Consider the following 19862-nt stretch of genomic DNA (forward strand, 5'->3'; position numbering starts at 1 on the left):
TGTTTTATTAGAACACAGCCACTCTCTTTCTTGCAAGTATTTGTAGCTGATTTTGAGCTACTGTGTTAGAGTTTGAGCATGACACGAGACCGAATGGGCCGCAAAGACTAAAACATTTAGCTCTTTACAGAAAAATTGTGCTGACCTCTTAAGGCTACGCAAGTCCACGTCCCATTTGGAATGTCTTCCTTATCCTCGGAAGGAAGTGTACCCGGTTCGAGGAGCGCGGGTCTAAACTGAAGACCCTGGGCAAGTCCTTCCCATCGAAGGTCTCAGTTTCCCCCAAGTATGAAATGGGGTTAGACACAGTGATCTCTGGGGGCCTGTCTGGGGGGAAAGCAAAGAAATAAAGGAGACAGGAACTCGGGGTAGATCCGGAGCCGGTCCCTCGGGGTTTCCAGCCGCGTGGGCGGGCCCAGTGCCCCGAGGCCCAGCTTTCGCAGGGGAATTCCGGGCGGGGTGCGGCGACGGGGCGGGGCCGGGGGCGGGGCCGGCCGCCGCCTATAAGAGGGGCCGCGCGCCCGGCCGGACCACTTGCCTGCGCGCCCTCTGCGGACCGCCGTGCCATGGCCTCCGCCCGCCTGCTCGCGCTGCTGTTGCTCCTCGTGGGCGTCCCCGCCGCTGCCACCGAGTCGGTAGGTGCTTGGGGATCCCTGGAGGGCGGCCTGGTGCCTCCTTTGTTCCTGGGGGCCCGGGCTAGGGGGGGCCTCAGGGGTCTGCAACGCCCCCAACCAGACGCCGAGGCCGGGGAAACTTTGCTGGAAAACTTGGCTCCCGGGTCACAGGGAGGCTCCGGGCCGGGGTGGTTCCCGCGCGCGAACGTGCGCCCCAGCCTGTTGCTCTTCCCGCCTCCCCTGGCCTCGGCCCCGCCGCGCGCTCCAGGCTCGGACGTGACTAAGCCGGTGTCACCTCTTCTCTCCCCCACACTCTCGCCCTCCCCTGGTGATCTTGGGGCCCTGGATCCCCCTGCACGCCCTCCGTAAGCGCCCAGAGCTGCGGCTCTAGAATCTGATAGGGCCTGGGCACGAGGGGCAGCGTACTCGGAAGGGGGAAGGAGGAGGGTTGTGCGGAACCTTGTTTCACACACCGGGGAATGAAGGACTGAACCCTGACCTCAGGTCTGGCCCCAACCCCGCCACTGGGCTTGTAACTTTGGGTAAAGCCCTGCCCCTTCTGAGTCTCAGTTTCCCCATCTGTACAACGGCAGGAGGGAGCCCGGCAGGAGATGGCCAGTGCCTCTGTAGGGCCACTCCAAAGTTGGGACTCTGATCTTCCAAGGGCAGACGGGAAGGATGGTTTGGGGTCAGCACTTCACCAAGAGTTGAGCCTCTGCTTTCTTCGAGAATGCTGTTTATTTCTGCTGAACTGCAGAAGGGAAATTGGAGTACCCACCTTGAGTAGGGTGAAGGGGGGTGGGGGACAGAGGGCCTCAGTGAGCCCAGAGAAGCCCTCCTTCTCACTGCTCTCTGGTCCCTGTCCTAGTTTACAAAGTCCTGGGCCACCAGAACCTCCATTCATCCCCTGCCACCAGTGTGGGGGAGGAGGATGGCAATCTCATCTGGGAAGTTGGGGGAGCAGGAATTGCTTGGAGGGTCTGTCTGTCCTCCAAGAACCCCATTTTTTGCCCCCTTCATTCCCTTAATTAAACCCCCCTTTTTAGAAGGAGCAAGTCTGTGGAGTTTAATCATTACAGATTTTTTTTTTTTTTTAATTTTTTTTTTCAACGTTTTTTATTTATTTTTGGGACAGAGAGAGACAGAGCATGAACGGGGGAGGGGCAGAGAGAGAGGGAGACACAGAATCGGAAACAGGCTCCAGGCTCCGAGCCATCAGCCCAGAGCCTGACGCGGGGCTCGAACTCACGGACTGCGAGATCGTGACCTGGCTGAAGTCGGATGCTTAACCGACTGCGCCACCCAGGCGCCCCAATCATTACAGATTTTTTAATGGGGCTCCTGTTTCTCTGGGCTTGGGCAAGGGAAGTCTTTTCTGCCTGGCAGGCTTCTTTTGGGGAATCAGTGAGATCCTAATAATAACCCACCAGCACGATTGCAGGCATTTAGTGGTGATAGCAAACATTTAGTGCTTATGGTGTGCCTTATGATGTTCTAATAGCTTTCTAATGGCTGTTCCAATGTCCTATCAACTTGCTTAATTCTGACAACAACCCTGCTGTTTACTGTTCTTAAATTGGTCCTGAGGCTGAGGAGGTTAGCTAACTTACCCAAGGTCACACAGCTAATCAGGGGCTGAGTCATTCAAATTTAGGCAGCCAGGTGTCCAAGTTCCTGCTCTTACGATAAGCTGCAGTGTGATGCTTTCTGAGTGGTGGCCCTGAATCTGTTGAGATTTGGGGCTGGCCGACCTCAACGAATTCTGAGGTGGAAGGAAACAGGAGACCAGAGTGAGGTGATGACTTCCCCAAACTGAGGGCAGCCAGACCAAAAGGTTAGTGTCTGAGCCAAGACTCCAACCTACACCTGCTGCTCCCTGGTACAGTGCTCTAAATTAGGCCCTGAAAGATGTGTTGAGTCCAGCAACTGGGGAGACCTCCAGAGGAATGCCATGTTGGGTCCTGTTGGCCTGGACAGTGTGGGGAAAAAAGAAAGACCCAGGAGGTCGTGAGGTCACTGCATGGGCAGTCACATGGCAGTCTCAGTTCAGAGGCTGCTGAGTCTGCAGGTGCTTCAGGGTGAGGAGCAGACAGCTGTGTCCTGGGGGCAGTCAGAAGGATATGGTTTGGGGGAGGGTGACCCATCAGCTGGGGGAGAAGTAGGCCCTGAGCAGCTGCTTCCTGAGAGAGGTATCTGGCTCTCATCCTGACCTCAGCACTCCCCTTCCTGGTGAATGTCAGGGACCTTCCACCTCTAATTGGGTCACAGGGCTTCCCCTTTTGCCTCCGCCACCCCCTTCCTTCCAAGATTGTGGCCGGAAAAATCAGACCTAGTCATAGTTGGATAGATGTAATGGAGGCCCGCCTTTTTCTTTTTGCAGGTGGAGAAAACAGGCCCTGGGAGAAGGGATTTGCTAATTGCGGTTATGATTTGTTGAGTTTTCCACATGCTAGGTCTGGGGCATTTTATCCTCACAAAAAAACCCAGCATCTCGGGGTTATATTATGCCCACTTTACAGATGAGGGAACTGAGGTCTGTCTCCAATAGTGCTGTTGAGGCCCCTCTCCAAGTTTAGGTTTAAGCCAAAGGCCTGCCCTCCCCTTGGGTGATACCCTACCCCCACCCTAAGGGCTTGGTGCCACAAGTTTTGGGAAGGGAACCCAGGCTGAGCAGACAGCCTCTTCCCTGGCTGTGGGACTTGCCATCCCAAACCAGTTCTTCCTGTCCAGCTGGGAGCATTCCCCTGAACTGCCTTCCTGCCACTCCTTCCCTAGCCAATTAAAGGCAGCCCTGTTTGGGGAGCTGGACCCCTCCAGAGGGCTTGCTGCCCAGAGGCACAGCCTTCTGATGTGGCACCAGGCCCAGTGGGTTCTGGGGAAATGTACTTTAGCTTAGAGATGTTTTCGGTCTCCTTGAAAATTCTCTCCTTGATTGCCCTGAGGTAGGAGTGGGGCAGAAGCCCAGAGGGTCTAGGACCCTTGAGTGGTCAGTGAGAGCTCTGTGGAATTCTTAAAAGCCTAGAGAGCTACTAAAGAGCCTATTTTGGGCCATGGTTTAGAGGGTTCTGTGAGCTTGATGTCCCCCATCTGTAAAATGGGGTTTGAAACAAATGACCTTGATTGCCCTTTTCAGCTCAAGTATTCTATTCATATCCATCCCCCCAAACCTACCACACACACCACTTCCACCCACACACACCCAGGGGGGAATTCTGCCCTATTCATCTTCAGCGAAATACTTAACCCCTTACTTAGTATGCAGGAAATATTTGCATGAATGAATAAATTCATGTGTGTAACTTCATTCGAAAGGGTGCATTGAGGTAATTTATCACTAACGTGAATGCCTTCCAGGGAAACCGTGAGGTAGGTTTTATTATCTCCATTTATACAGGAAACTGATGCTCAGAGGAAGGTAGTGGCTTGCCAAGGTCAGAACCAGGTCTCTGATAATACAAGGTGTCTGGTTTGAGCGTCCTCTGAGAACTTTCCAGATGAGAAATTCCGGCTGGCTTTGAAGGAAGATACCTTGGGTTCTACTGCCTGAATTGGAAGCACGTATGCCCTATCTCTGGGTCTCAGTGTCCCCAACTCTATAGTAAGGAGGTAGGACCAAAACCCTCCCAAGGGTCCTCCCTGCCCTGAAAACACACTGATGGGGGGAGGGGAGCTTTCTTGGCCCCCTTGGTAAAGAACCTAAGAGGAGAAGAGCTGGGGGGTGGAGACATTCAGCTCCTGCCATCCCCAGCTCCTGGAAACAGAAGGCTTTTGCAAGGACTTGGAGTGCAGGGCCGCCCTGAATGAGGAGCTGGGAGAGCCAGGCTGGGCTCCCCGCCCCAGTTCCTTCTTGGGAGGAATTGGCTGCTGGTTGTTCTCAGCCTCCTGGACTGGTGGGTGTGATTTCCAAATGACCATTTAAAATTGGGGGAAGGGGCTGGACTGGGCCTGTGAGTCACTGGAGGAGAGCGGTGGCTGGCCTGAGTTACCCATTTCCTTTCAGCCTCTTGGCTAGTAGGATGGCTCTGATGAGGGTGTTGGAATGGGTTCCAGAGTTTTACCTTGTCCCCTGAGAGCCTATTAAAGAAAGTCAGCGTCTCAATGTCCAGGGCCTTTGAGGGGATGCCCAGGAAATGTTAATACTAGGGCCTCAGACCTTCCCAGTGCCCCGTCCGTGTGGACTTTGACAGGGTGTGAATTCAGCCAGTTGTTTGTTTCCCTTGAAGCAGAACTGAAGCTGCCACTGCTCTGAGCTCCTAGAGCAGAGCTGGTATATAGTCCAGATGGGGTTGGACCCCAGGAGTCTCTGACTTGTCTGATGTCCTCCTCTCCCCTTACTTCCTGGAACTGGCAGGAGGGCACTGGAACAGTGGCTTGGGGTTAGGCAGACCTAACTTCAGACGTGTGAAGGCCACCTCTTCCTAGCTACATGGCTTTGGACATGTCACCCAGTCTCCCCAGCCTCTGCTTCCTGGTGGGTAAGAAGATCAGGGTTTTGGTGGGGCTGGTAGGAGGGGACAAGGCTGCAGTGAGTGCCTGGTAGGGAGGCCGCATTCCGTGTGACAGACATGTCAGCCATGCCAGGTGGCCCTGTGCCTTTGAGGATTCTACTCCCCGCCCCCGCCCCCCCCCCCCATGGCCCCTGGAACACTTTCTTCCCTCCCACTCCCCAACAGCTGCAGGGTGGTAAGGGAGGAGTCGAGGGTGGGGCTGATGGAGTTCAAATCTCCTGTTTGTTTGTTTTAGAAGTGGGCTGTTTGCTAATTATCAGATGGGTTCATATTTAAACAAGAACCAGTTCTCAGCGGCCCCACCCCTCCCGCCAGGATTTGTAGGAACCCTTTGCTGAGCAGTTTGCAGCCTGCTGGGTGATGGCAGGGTTTGCTAAGGGTATGGGACCACCTAGACACTGTCCAGAAGGGGGTCACCCTTCCTGAGCTGGAGGGGCAGAGTTTCTAGTCCTACGGAGGCTGAGTGAATTGCAAGCTGCGCTCTGGGCTAGGAGAGGGGGTGTGGTAGTGGGCAGGAAGGTACAGTGTCTGAAAAGCCAGTTTTCATACACTGTCAGTGCACAGTGCCTAGAGAGGGAGGTGAAGGCCCGTGTCAACAGTTGGGGCCTGATTTAACTCCAGAAGGACTAGAAACCTGGCTTCTTGAGCTGGTTTGTTATTAACTCACTAGTGACCTTCAGGCGTGTTCCTGCACCTGGCCAGGCCCTTTGGCCCTGTCTGCTGGAGGCAGGGTGACTGGAAGTGGGTGCATTTCACAGCCACAAAAACCTGAGTCACCATCCCAGCTCTGCTGCTCACCCCGGGACATGCAGTTAGTTAATAAGTCACTTCACCGATGTGTCCTCTACAAAACACCTGTGTCACTCAACTTGTAAAGTGTTTGGCAAACTTGTAAAGTGCTGGCTTGATTTGGGTTTATCATTAGCGGCTAGACCAGGGTTCTTAACCTGGCTGGACGTTGGCTTCAGGGAGACGGTATCTGCGTGCACACTGAAAAACGTAGACTGATGGTTACAGTTCTCGGGGTTCAAAACTTTTTATCCTTACCGGAGAGCTCCAGGAGTCCCCAGGAGATGACTCTGTGATTTGAACACTTCTTCCCAGCTTTGGCCTTCTGCAGTCCCCTGCCCAGTCTATCCCTGCTACTTTTCACCACCTCTGTGCCCCTGGTTACTCACCACCCCCACCCTCTGGCCAGTCCCTCCTGCTCAGCGCACCCCCCCCTCCTTATTCTGCCTCTCTCCTCCCCCACCCTGCAGGCCCAGAACTCTGCTGCCCCAGTTTTCTCTGGCACAGTAGAGGAGGCTGGTAGTCAGGTGACACCTGGGGTAATGGAAAGGGGAGGCAGGGAGAGGCTGGTATGTGTGGAAACAGTGACTCCTGTGGGACTGGCTGTACCACTGGAACCTCAGGGCGTGGGGGCAGGGATGACCCATGGCCGGTCACAGGCAGTGGGGACACTCCTTGCCTGGGGTAGGGGGGCGGGGTAGGGACTGGCTGGGAAACGTCTGTGGGACGGACCCACTAGGTCTGGAGCAGTGGCTTCTCCGAGTGGGGGGCGGGGGGTGGGGGGGTGCACAGCAGGGAGTCTGGGAAGGGGCAGGAAGCCAGCACCTAGTGCTGATCTAATCAGCCTAGACTAGAGGCTATCGACTCTGCTCCTGAGAACACGGGAGGCTTGTTTATGTCCCCGCCCGCAGATCTTCGGATCTGCTGCCTAGATTACAAGCCCCAGCTTCAATGCACCTCTGTCTCTGCAGCCCTCAGGGAGCCAGCCCCCTCCCGCCTGTCTCCAGCGGTAATCGGAGCAGTGCCCGGCTTGGTTACCGGGCCTCGAGACAGAGGGAGGCTTGTCTGTTCCAGAACCGTCTTTTACAGGTGGGGAAACTGAGGCCCAGGGAGGGAATCTCCCAAGATCCACAAAGGAGTTAGTGGCAAGGGTGCTGCATCAGCTGCCGTCAGGGGGATGTCCAGAGCTGCAGAAGCTCCCACCTCTGCCCCCATTCCTAGCTGCACCCCAGGATCCTGGAGCCCTCGCTGTGGAATGGGCTGCCCTGGGGGGGTTGGTGAAAAGTTGGCTGCTGGCTGTGCCAGGCCTGGCTTGTCTCCTGTGTGATTGTGTTCAGAGTAACCTGACCTTGGAGTGGGCAGAGCTGACATTCGAACCCCCACCCTAGCCCCACCCCTACTCCTAGACCTGGCTTAACCCTTCAGTTACCAGAGTGCCAGGCTGTGGATTGGTGTGTGGTTTCTTATTGCCTTCTGGATATTTTTTTTCATCCTCAGGGCAGGTCAGGAAATACTCTGGGATCCCCAAGTAGAATGTCAGGCATCTCTGGTCACTGCCATTTACTCCTTTTGGAAAAATACAACCCAGTTTCCTCTGCCTCTATCTTCTTACGACAGGTGCTCCAAGTTGTGTGACCTTGAGCAGGTCTCTGCCCATCTCTGGGTCCTTTGCAGTCTCCAGGGACCTGATTGGTTGTTGAAAAGTCTCTGGTCTCAGAAGCAAAATGAATACTCATTGCAGGGTTATGTCCCTTCATGATTTGCAAACCCCCCCCCCCCCCCCCCCCGCCATCCACTGACCACCTTTCTAGCAATGGAACTGCTTCTATAGCTTTTTCCAGGTCTCTCTGACCCTTTGACCACTAATCCCTTTAGCCAGAAGGAAGGCAGGTGGGGATTAATAATAGCTACTACTCAATGAGCACCTGCTGTGTACTGGGCCATATGCCGGGTCCCTTGCACACACTAATGCATTTCACTTAATCGTCATCGTCCTGCAGGGTGCTCCTAGCCCTGGTTACCAAAAGAGAAAACTAAGGGTTCAGGGTTCAGTATACCCCAAGGTTCCTGGAGTTAGGAAGTGGCCATGGCCAGACTGTGCTTTGCTTGTGGGTAACCACTCTTCTGGTGGGGATCCTTTGTTTCTGGCGAGGTGTAGAGCTCTGATTGTGGCTTCTGGGTTTGCTCACCCTGGGGGATATCTGGCCCTTCAAAAAGGCAGGGTGGGGGAAAGCAGTGACTAACCAACGGCCCCTTCTGGGGATCTCCTGTCCGGATAACAGGTGGCTTCAGTAGTTGGAGTCCAGTGTCCTTGCCACTCCCTGTTGAATTTGGCTTGCCCAGTTGTCCTTCTGGTCTCACCTCCTGAAAGAAGGGTCAAATGTGTCCCTGACCCTGCCTCTGCTGGGGAGGAGCCTGGGGGCAGGAGGTGGGTGTGGGGGGCTCTCCTCCCTCTTTTCCTCCCACCAGCTCTTGGTTAACCAGGCCTTGACCCTGAACTCCCTGGTGCCCCAGCCAAGTTTTTGTTCTTTTGTTGAATATCACTTTCACCTTTGTTTGCTCCTTGGTGGAGCCTGGCCCGGCACTGTGGGGTTTGGGTGGAGAGGTGACTCGGGGGCGGCAGTGAGAAGTCTGGTTGTAGCTGAGGCGTGGTCTTGAGAAAGATCTAGGTTCAAATCTCAGCTCTGTTGCTTTCTAGTTGTGTGACTTCGGATAAATGACTCCCCCGCACCTCAATTTCCTGCAAACATGTTACAAGACTCGTGCCAGTAAAATGAGTTCATAGAGAAGAGCACCGCGTGGTGCCTGGCACGTCGTGGATACTTGAGCTAGTCACCCCAGCCCCTGTGCTTTTCCCTGGTGACGGAAGCTGTAGGACTTTGGGGTGGGGTTGGCGACCTTTTCCTAGCTTCTTTTCATGCTTATAGCATAAGGACTGGATGCGGAATACATCTGGAGTGACAGCTGCAGCCTGTGGGTTTGCTGAGACCCTTACTTTTGCAGCCCAAACCCTTGAAGCAGGGAGGGAGGACAACTCCAGCCTGGAGCCAGAAGACCTAGCTTCTAAGTCCAGCCCTGCTGCCAACAGTTTGGGTGACCTTGGCAAAGTCCCTTGTCTTTTAATTTGTTTGCTGGGTTATAAAATGAGACCATTGGGCTCAGTGGCCTCAGATACTTTCTACTGGCAGGTGTTAGTTCCTTTAGAACAAAACAGCACCTGCCCCCTCTTCTGGGGATAATCTGGGGAGGCGTCCAGCATCTCAGCCCCCAGGCACTCACCCCAGGTGTCCACCAGCCCTGGGGTAGACAGGGTCTGTGAGACCCAGGCCCACTGCCTTATTCTGCTGGTGATTTCTGTTGTGCTCTGGGAGAAGGGAGGCCTGAGGGCCCAGAGAGGGTGCCTGTGCGTGCACACACACGTGAACACACATTCCCCCGGCAGGGATGGGGTGAGTGGAGAACAGGTGGGGTAAGCTTGGCTGGGATCAGGGTGGGGTCCCTCTCTGGTCAGGGCTGGGCTTGGCTACTGGGTGGCCTGGTGGCTTCTTCAAAGCCACCCTGACTGAATGGGCCTTGTCTGCAAAGTGGGTGAGGCAAGGGAAGGGCTGTTGGCATTCCCTCCCCCCTGCCCCTCTGCACATGAAGGGATGCTTGCCCACAGTCTCATGGAGCTTGGGCCTCTCTTGCTGGCCTCGTCTTAAAGGGTTCCCACTGGGGAATTTCTCTCTCGTCAGGAGTCAGGGGCAGAGAAGATGCTTCTGGAGTTGAAGGTTTTGTTTTCTTGTGTCCTTCCCTGAGCATGCCCCCTGCCCCCCGGGCCTCGTGACTTGTGACTTGCTGGAGAAGGAAGCGTTGGCTCCTCTAATGCAGTCTTGAGCCCTGGAATAGGTATCTGACAACAGGGTCTGATGCCTCCTGTGCCCCTGGTGCAACCTTAGACAAGGGTATCCTCTCCAGGAACCTGGTATAAAAAGGAAGGGTGAGGGCTGAACTGGGAGTGAATCTGGGTTTCAGTGCTGACGGGGCCTGCCTCCTCTCTTAGCCTTCCTTTAGCTACTGTGAAACTGAAGTGGTAACTCTGAGCCAGGCAGCATGCTAATCCCAGGAGTTGTTTCGAAGCACCCCTTAGCACTTTCACACACCCAAAGAAAGGCAAGATGTAGAAACAACATTCTGTGACTCCTGGGGACCAGCGGTGGGGAAGGTCTCTGCCTGAAGCCACCCAGTGCTGGGACCCCAGCCCCTGACTTGACTTGGAGCTCAGACTCCCACAGCCAGTCTGGTCTCCAGGCTTGGTTGACCACTGGCTGAAGTACCTTGTTTCTCTCCTGGGCTGGATTTGACCTCCACGCAGCAGGGCTCCCTCCTAGCTCAGGTGGTCAGGCACTCTATAGACGCGTATGTTCATGCAGGTGTTCTTGTGTGTGTGGTTAAAAGCTCAGGTGACCCATGCCTGGGTTCTGGTCCATTGTGGCCACTTTTTACCAATGTGACCTTGGGCAAAAATCTATCAGGAGGACCTACTTTAGGCTAAGTGCTTAGGAGGTCCTGCTCTCAGAATCTGGGCCTGGGGGAATTTGCTTTGCGGCAGGGACCTCGCCCTAGGGACAGTTTCGTAACCACCTCGGAGCCCTCCCGGAGGAGCTGCCAAACTAAAGCCACAGGCACGGGGCTGTGGGGCTGTGTGCGGGGGCTGGGCTGGAGTTCCAGCACTAGTAGCTCAGCAGCTCCTGATTCCCGAGTCATGAAGTCATCCCGACCAGGGCTTAACCCCTTCTGGCTCCCCACCCCCGTGTGTGCCAAGTATTCAGCGAAGATTCTCCCATCCGGTGGAAGAGGGCTGCGTGCCCGCCGCCTTCCCCCTGGTCTGACCCTGCTCCTTTCCGGGAATCTAGCACATGCCCTCGCGGTGGGTGGAAGAGGGTATGACAGTCAGGTTCTGCCCTCCTCTCCCCAGAAGCCCCCGGAGGAAGTACAGGAGGAGCCCGGGCCTCGCCTGCAATGGTTACCTTGTCCTGGGAACAGATATTCCTTCTCGGGCTCCCCTGAGTCACTGGCAGTCTCCCTCAGGTGAAGGACAGCCTGGGGCAGTCAAAGAGAGACCTGACCTGACTTCTCTCCATTCTGAGCTGTGCAGCTAACTCAGCCACGTGACCTTGGGCAAGTCACTGCCCTGTTCAGCATTCGAATTCTGTCCAATTCTGTGAGATGGAAGGGACAGGACCTCCCTGGCTTCTGTGGTTCTGAGCAGAGCCCCAGTTTCCTACAGGCAGGGGCTCTGGGAAAGAAGAGAATGTTCTGAGGAGGGGTGTGTTTGGAACTTCATGAAACCCTATCTCTTTTGGCAAAAGTAGGGACTTTAATATTTGAGTTAATTAGCAAAAAAAACAAAAAACAAAAAACAAAAAAACTTTGCCCAGGACTGCTGTTCTGTGGGAAGCCTTTGCCCCAGAGCTAAGGAGAACGGCAGTAAGAATTCAGAAGGCTTCCTACCCTTGTGAGCTCTAGGAGATGGGAACAGAGAGAGTAGCTGACGTACTTGTAGGACCCTGGAAAAGTCTTTGCCTCCCTGGACCTTGATACTTTCCTTTGGAAAACTTCTCAGTGGAAGTAGGCTTAAGATTCTGCTGTGATGTCCTAGACTGGGTCCCCGTGGGTAGGGGCCAAGGACATTTGTGGGTGATGGAGTGGATGGTGCCCCACTCTGTGCTGGTACAGAACAGATCCTGTGGGAGATGCTTATAAAGCTGGATATGAGAGTGTGCTCGTGTATTTGTGAGTCACTAGGTCTGTCCAGCACCTGGACTGAGGCCTCCCTGAGGTGTGGGTGAGCCAGCCCTGTCTGTCCCAGCCCAGTCTGACTCAGCTGGGAAAGGTGTCCTGGACTGGGAAAGACCAGGGCCAGCAGCCCTCTCCCTGCCACAGGCGAATCAGTGGTGACTATGTCTGCGCCCTAGAACCCTAGAGTGTCCTACCCTCCAGCCTGTGTGGCTCCTGCAGTCAGGCAGCCTGATGCGGAAGCCTCCTTCTTCCACCCGCTACTTGTGTCAGAGGGAAACGCCCAGTTTCCTTGGTTGTAAAATGAGGTTAAAGACATGCCTTTGGAGTTAATAAGAACAGGGGCTGGCACGTAGTAATTGCTTATAGTAAATAGTACCTAGTAATGTTTAACGTTCTGATTATTACCAACTTTATTATTTTTATTAGCCCAGGATGAGAAAGAGATTTGCCTAAGTTCACACAGCAAGTTAGGGGGCCAGGAGGAGAGCAGGACCCAGGTCTCCAGGTCCTGGCCTGCTTACTTTCCAGCACCCCAGGTTACCTTACCGAATGCCCACTTCATTGCCTTTTGGGGCTCGGGGGCTGTTGTCAAGCGCCAGGGGGCTACTGATGTGTCTTCAGAAGTGGCTGACGTAACTCCTTGTTTCACTCTAGATCCGAGAGACCGAAGTTATCGACCCCCAAGACCTCCTAGAAGGCCGATACTTTTCTGGAGCCCTCCCAGATGATGAGGATGTCGGGGGGCCCGGGCAGGAGCCCGATGACTTTGAGCTGTCTGGCTCTGGAGATCTGGGTATGGAGGGTGGGGTGGGCAGGCTTGAGGTCATGGGGCTGGAGGGAAAGTGGCCTCACAGACCATAGGGGGGTGAGCATGTCTTGAGACTTGGATTTGTATGGGGGTTTTCCAGCAGAGCTCCTCCCCTCTCAAAGGGGAAACAAAAGTAACTATCAAGCCTTTCCACCCCTTGGCAACCCTCCTTGGGCGGGTTATTTGTTGCTTTGAGTTCATTTGTAGCTGTAGGTTTTCTGAGCACCAGCCTGGACCTGTCTGCCTGTGGCTGGGGGCCTGGTGGGGGTGGGGCTGGAAAGAACCCATAGTGTTTTCTTCTTGTGAAAAGGAGAAGGGCCAGCTCCAAAGCCTGGGAGCATGTGTGGGCAGAAGTATGGGTGGAGAACAAGCCCCTGCTTCAGAGGGGGATGGGAGTGTGTCAAGGGGCCCAGGCCTCTGGGGGCTGGACCAGGGGCCAGGCCGGTTCATGGTCTTCAGTGACTCCTATGTACAGGATGGTGTGATCTTTGAAGTTTGAGCTTTGGAGTCCCATAGTCTTGAGTTCAAACTGCCTCTCGGTGACCTGAGACTTGGTTTCCGAATCTGTAAAATAGTGAATCAGTGAGTTGGGGATGGGACTCTTGGCACATGCTAAGCACTCAGTGAATACTTTAATGTTGCGATTTCTAACATTTAATGTTACAATCTAGAGTCGTCTCAAAGGAATCCCTTGGGGCTCTTGTTCAAATGTAGACTCTGATTCTATGAGCCCTGAAATTCTGCCTTTCTAACCAGCTCTTGGTCCCTGATCCAGACATTTTAGAGCAAGGGTTTGGAGCTGACAGAGCATCTGCTCAGCCACCTGCCTGGCATCCTTGTGAAAGAACCGGGGAGTAAGGTCTTGAGAGCCCCATTTTACAGATGAGGTGACTGAAGCTGGGGTGGGAATGGTCACTTACTATATACCAAGCATTTGAGGGCTGCTTGTAAGGTAGGACTCCCACCAGCCATGGCTGAAGAAGGGGGAGGTACTTTAAAGACAAATGTTCACACAGCTTTTCTGACTTTACAGATGACTCAGAGGACCCCCAGATCTTCCCGGAAGTAATCCAACCCTTGGTGAGTAGTTAACATGCTTTTGCCTCTCCTCATGAGTGAGGGTCTGACCTCACTCTGCAAGAAAGCTTGTATTTGTGGCCCTGGCTCCTTAGGGACAGGCACGACTGTGGGTAGGCCATCCTTCCTGCAGGGATAATCACTGTCAACACTTAGATGTGTTTCCAGCACCTTTTCTATGCATTTCTAGGTATTTCCCAGCATTAATATCAAATAATATATATAGTCTTGTGTGCTGCACTTTTCACTTAAAGTGGGCACGAGTTTGCTTCCTCACATAATTAAGTGTTCTTTTTCATTTTTATAGGCTGCATAATCATCGTTCATTATTTTCCCCTTATTGATGGAAAAGTTGTTTATGATTTTTTGATACTCTAAAATCATACCACCACAGCAAGCATCTTTCACTCAAGTGTCTGATTAGCTCCTTGGGATAGAGTCCCAGAGGCAAAGTTGCTGCCTTAAAGGGCAAGCACTTTCTGCAGTTTTGCCCAGCCGCCCTCCAGGGTGGTGATTCTAGAATCCCCACTGACCGGCAGTGAGTGGTAACACCTGCTTTCCTGCACCCTCGGCCACATTCATTCCTCTTTTGGGACAGATCCACTAGAAAGGTTGAGGGTAAGCCTTTGATGGCATAATTGTTGAGAGATTGGTGCTGAATTCAGCTCCAGGACCACACGGTTCATCCGGCAAGATGGCGGAAGCAGATTCCCTCCCTGGCTGAATGTTCCTGTCCCTGCCCTGGGTCCCTCCCCAAAGCACACTGAGCCTTCATCTGTCCTCCTTCTGCCCCATCCAGGTGCCTCTAGATAACCATATCCCTGAGAGGGCAGGGCCTGGGAGCTGGGTCCCCACCGAAGCCAAGGACCTGGAGGAGAATGAGGTCATCCCCAAGAGGATCTCACCCTTTGAAGGGGACGGGGATGTGTCTAACAAGGTGTCAATGTCCAGTGCCACACAGAGCGGCAACATCTTTGAGAGGACAGAGGTTCTGGCGGGTAAGGTCCTCACGAGATACTTTGAAGGGGGAGAGGACTGGGAGGCAGTGTTGCAGACAGGGATGCCTCTGGCACATTGGGCTTCTTGGTACCCCTTCCTTCTAGCCACAGGGTGCCCTGGAGCCTCAAGGACTACACCGTCGTAAGGGGTGGCTCTGACTGGGTGAGCAGCCCGGTGGAGGGGGAGGAGAATTGCATATCAGAGTCTTTTAAAGAACAGCTAGGAGTCAGTCACTGGCCGTAGGTCCTTCTGTCTTGTTTTCAAAGCATTTTCGTAGCCTGGGATTGGTATCTAGGGAGTTTATTCAAGGTTAACTTCCCTCGAAAGCACAGAGACTCCTTTGGATTGGGGTGGTTTCCCTCCCTCCTGCTCTGTCACTTGACAGCCTCGTGATCTTGGCTGAGAAGCTTTCCAGCCTCAGTTGAGGATGTGAGCCTCCGTTTCTTCCTCTGTAAATGGGTACAGTGCTACCTCCTCGGGTTGGTGTAATAACTCCATGACAATGAGAATCTGAAATAATTTGGCAAACCGTAAAGGGCTTTTCTAATTTGTTGGTGTAATCTGTCGCTGAGTCTTCATGGGGCTTTAGGAGTGGCTCTTTCAAGCCTGGCTGTGGGGCCTTCGGCTGGGGCAGTGCCTGCTGGCTCTCTCCTTCCCTGGCAGCTTGGGGGTCTCCAAAGCTGCGGGCAGGGGTGGGCTGTCAGAGAGAACTCTCTTTCTGGCCAAATGTTATAGGCCAAGGGCAGGTCTTCATGAAGCAGCCTGTCGAGTGGCTGCCCTGGGCCCAGTCTGGGTTACTCCTGTCTCCGGACAGCCACAGCCAGTTGGGCCAACACCTTCGCGGAGTCTTGAGGTACAGGGAGGAGCCCTGTATCCTGCCTCCATCCAGGACAGATAAGGGTCTTGCCTACATCTTGCAGATAAGGCTGGCTGGGAATGTAACCCTAGGTGACTTTGGGCCCAGCTCAGCCTTGACCCTGACCTCCTGGGACCCGAGTATTTATTCTTTCTGCTTTTCCTTCGCTACTTTTTGTGTGATGTGAGGGGGTGGTGGTGCTATCAGAACTAGAGGGGCCCTTAGAGACCTTGTGATCTTCTAAGCTTCAAAATCTTCGGTAAAACCTCCCCCCATCTTTTTTCAACCACAGAGTTTCACTTTTAGCTGGCATATGTGGGATTAGCATAAGGTTTTGCTTTCACCAACAAAGGGTTCTGCTGCTTTTAAAGAAAAGTTTAAAAAACCGCTGATCTAGGCCAAGCATGTCTTATAACTCGGGGAGACTGAGGCCCAGAGAAAGCAGACCACTTGCTTGGGTCACATAAGCAAGAGACAGAACCAAAGCTAAGTCGTCTCTTAAATCTTGCGGTTGAGAATTATCCAAGCATAAGATCTTCATGTGAGAAGTTCCGTTGCTGTGTTAGTTGGCATCTGAATGGCACCTGGGAGTTTCTCAAGTGCTTGCCAGGTGCTACCTGCTGCGTATGCCCCCCTGAATCTCCACGACCCTATCAGACAGGTATGGCTGTCTTTACTCTTATAAGTAAGGAAACCGAGGCTCAGAGAAGCCAAATCACTTTCCAAAGTCACAAAACTAGGCATTAGTATTGAAACCTAGGTCCGCAGTCACTTTTGAGACTGCCCTTGAACCTTCTGACCCTGTGGGGTCAAGGTTCCAGCACAGACCAAGGTCCCAGTAGAGGAGCTGGGGGTCATCAGAGGGAAGGGTGATAAAAACAGGAATGGGGTTGATACCTTATTCCGTTGTGCTTTTTCTGGTATTTCCTGGGGGCACTTTGTGGCCGTTGTTTCATGAGTTTTAGCTAAGAAGGAACCTTACTGGACTCCCCTGTGCCACTCTGCCCTCATTCTGTGCATAGATTCAGAGTGTGTGCAGGGATGGAAAATTAATCTTCTTAGCCCTAGTAAGACCGAATTAGGGGACTCAGTCTGCCGCAGCAAGGATTCTGTGAGATATCCCTGCCCCCTCAACAAACAGGAATGAGCCCTTCAGGCGACCTGGCATGATGCAGAACAGCTGCCCACCTGAGGTTAGCAGCGCGCACCGGCCTGATGCTAGCAGGTGCCCGTAGGCAGTGCTCCTCTCTGAGCTGAACTGTGAGTGTCATTTATTAAGCACTCACTGTTGTGCCAGGCCCAATTCAGGGTGCTAGGGACACGGATCATAAAGCCACAAAGGTTTACAATCCATGAGGACTGAGCATACGCTGTGCATTGTTCTAAGCACTTTGGGTGGATTAATTTATTTAATCCTAGGACAAATGTGTGAGAAAGGTACTTTAATTTCCAGTTTGCAATGAGCGAGATGAAGGCACTTGCCTGATGACACAGCCAGTGCTGAGTAACGGGAGTGGGACCTAGGCCTTAACCACCGAGCTGGAAACACGGGAACGTAAACCACTGTCTGTAACTGTCAGTGACGTAGCAGCCTGGCCGTGTCACCGTGTTAGAGCTGTGTCTGGTAGGACACACCGGTGTGTATAGAGGATGTGCACACCTGTCTGTGGAAGCGGAGGCCTGTGTAGGTGTGCGTACCCAGAGCCAGCTAGACTGCGATGCTCTGAGGCCTGCACTGTCTAGGCTGGTTTTCAGGCCTGCGGGTTTGCTTGCTCCTGGCCCAGTTAGTGCTAAGCTGTTGCTAGGGTGTCAGGCTGGTGTTTGGAAGGTGCTGTGGGCTCCAGCAGGCGTGGGTTGGAAGGGTAGCTTTGCCACTCCAGCGCTGTGGTCTTCAGTGACCTCCGATGACCCCCTGTCTTGTTCACGAGGTCACGCCTAGCACAAGTGACAGCAGGGGTGAAGATGTCTAGTTGTAGGAGAGCCGACTAGGGGGAAGTGGCAATGTGCCCGAGGTCCTGACCCACAGCTCTCCCGTCTCTTCCTCCGCAGCTTTGATCGTGGGCGGCGGCGTGGGCGTCCTGTTTGCTGTTTTCCTGGTCCTGCTGCTGGTATACCGCATGAAGAAGAAGGACGAAGGCACCTACGACCTGGGCAAGAAACCTATCTACAAAAAAGCCCCCACCAACGAGTTCTATGCTTGAAGCAGCCTCCTGGGCACACTGGCTTGGACCTCAGCAGGGAGGGAAGCAGAAGGATTTTGAAGGGTGGACATTAGGGTAGGGGGAGGGCAAACTAATACTGACCTGTCAGCATCTCCAGCTGTGATTATGTTTTAAGTGTCAGAAGAGGCATCATCTTCTGTTCCTGCCTGCCTCTTCTTGATTCTCTGGGCCTCGACTGTCCCGGCCGAAAAATGGGGTTACGCCTGGCCTTGCTGAAGGCAGGTCTGGGATTGGATCATTTCTTAATTTTCCACTTTAGAATGTGGGCCCAGGTTAGAGCCTATATTAAACATGCCTCATCCAGAGCCCCTCTGAAGCTGGAGCTCGGCCCCCAGCGGCCTTCTCCTTCCCTCTTGTGAAAAGGAGCTGGGAGAAGGAAATAGAACCACCTGCACCTTGATGTGTCCGTCAAAGGGCACTTGTGACCACACTACAGGAGTCTGTGGTATACCTTGGGCCATTCTCGGCTCTCTCAAGTGACTTTTGGAAATCAGCCTTTTTTATGAGGGGGAGGGGGTGGGGAGAAGAGCTGAAAGTTACATACTGAAATGGATTTGCAAAGTATTTGTAAATCTACTCTTAGCGGGGTATTTTTTTCTAATGGTTCATTCCTTGGTGCAGAGCCTCTGCCTGGGCAAGAGTGTGCCGATATCAAGATGTTCTCCGCTCTCTTGCACTTTCCACAGTACCTGCTAAGTTTGTATTTAATGGTTTTTTGTTTTTGTTTCTCGGAAATGAGAGAAGAGACGGAGATATGATTTTTATTAATTGTTTTTTTTTTTTTTTTTTTTTTTTTTTTTTTACTATTTATAGCTTCAGACAGGGCCTCTTTCTCTCTTTCCTCTTTTAAATATCCTCCCCATTTTTTTTTTTATACTTAACACTCTCCCACTCATGACCTTGGCCCTTTCTGAAGCTGCTTCCTCTAAGAAGTGGCTGTTGCCGAAACATAGTTTTCTAGCAGATCCCAAAATATAATGTAGGGGATGGTGGGATATTTGTGTCTCTTTTCTTGTAATATATTATTATTCATGGTTCTAGAAAAATAGATAAATATATTTTTTCAGGAAATAGCATGATATGTCCCATTTGACGTTGGCTGGATGGTTGAGTGAGTGGAGTTTTGTGTGGCTGAGTGGGTTTTTGCCTTTCTCTCACTCTGTTCGTGGTGCCTTCTCCTGATTGGGCCGGAATAGTTGAGGGTAGACAATTCTGCCTTCTTTCTAGCTTCTGCTTTGAGCCCAACTGGTGTTCCTTTGTTTGTCTTCTCCAAATTTAAGAGAACATTGGAGAGCCATCCTATCCATTATGGTAAGCACTAGCCACGCGTGGCTATTCAAATCAATTAAAATCACATAAAGTTAAAAAATTCATTCCTCATTTACACTAACCACATTTCAAGTGCTCATTTGCCACATGTGGCTCGTGGCTGCTCTGGTGAGCACGCAGGTAGAGCCCGTGTCCACCTGTCGAACCACAGTGCTAGAAAACTGAACTGGTATAACAAGTCCCAGCCCCAGCCTTGCTGGGGTGATCTTTGTCTCCCTGGGCAAAGGGGGCATGGGGGAGGGCTGACTGGCTCCTGGCTTTGGAGCTCATCTGTGATCCTTCCTTCACAAAGAGGAGGCCCGGTGGGTTAGTTAGCCCGTGCAGGCTGCGTCTTCTCCTGACCCCACTGGCTGGGGAGGGGGGAGTCGCCCTTGCCTCCCGCACCCTTCACCACCTCAAGCCAGGGGCCCCAGCTGGCTGGGTCCTCTGGGCTCCCCTCCCCCACCCCTGCCATGTCCTTTCCCTCTGGCTATGTTGGGAGTGAGCACCTCTTCTTGTAGCCACCTCACACTGTTGTCTGTTACTGATTTTTTTCTTTTTGATAAGAAGATAATAAAACCTGGTACTTTCTAGATTGCTTGTCTCTGTCATTTCAAAGTTTGTAAGAAGTCCTTTCTGGGTTCTGTATCCTTTGATCTTCGCGGAGCCTGAGATCATTGCCCTGACCAAATGCCCTTTGGGGCGCCAGACACTGGAGGCAGAGAAGAAGCCAAGAAAGGGCCTGGAGAGGAGGAAAGAATGTGCCCCTGGCAGCCTGTGGGGCATGTCATGCCTAACTTGGTGTGGCGCTTAGATGGCACCTGGTTAAAAAACAAACAAGGTGGGTGGTGGGGGCTCCTGGGTGGCTCAGTCAGTTGAGCGTCTGACTCCTGGTTTAGG

At 53.1% G+C, this 19862-nt stretch overlaps 1 protein-coding gene across 1 annotated transcript; it reads left to right on the plus strand.

Moving 5' to 3' along the window:
• Positions 1-544: 544 nt before the first annotated feature.
• On the plus strand, positions 545-18426 carry SDC4 (syndecan 4). The gene is made up of 5 exons (XM_042930855.1): positions 545-635; positions 12347-12485; positions 13534-13580; positions 14377-14575; positions 17482-18426. Exons 1-5 carry the CDS (start codon positions 567-569, stop codon positions 17631-17633), a joined length of 606 nt encoding a protein of 201 aa, XP_042786789.1. The 5' UTR covers positions 545-566; the 3' UTR covers positions 17634-18426.
• Positions 18427-19862: the final 1436 nt, after the last annotated feature.

The sequence above is a fragment of the Panthera leo genome, chromosome A3, assembly GCF_018350215.1.
Source record: "Panthera leo isolate Ple1 chromosome A3, P.leo_Ple1_pat1.1, whole genome shotgun sequence".
Classification (NCBI taxonomy): Eukaryota; Metazoa; Chordata; class Mammalia; order Carnivora; family Felidae; genus Panthera; species Panthera leo.

Excerpts from the sequence above, each read along its gene's own strand:
- SDC4 (XM_042930855.1), top strand. The coding sequence starts at position 567 with ATGGCCTCCGCCCGCCTGCTCGCGCTGCTGTTGCTCCTCGTGGGCGTC. Across the intron at positions 636-12,346 it reads CCGCCGCTGCCACCGAGTCG|ATCCGAGAGACCGAAGTTAT; the intron begins GTAGGTGCTTGG and ends GTTTCACTCTAG. Across the intron at positions 13,581-14,376 it reads CGGAAGTAATCCAACCCTTG|GTGCCTCTAGATAACCATAT; the intron begins GTGAGTAGTTAA and ends TGCCCCATCCAG.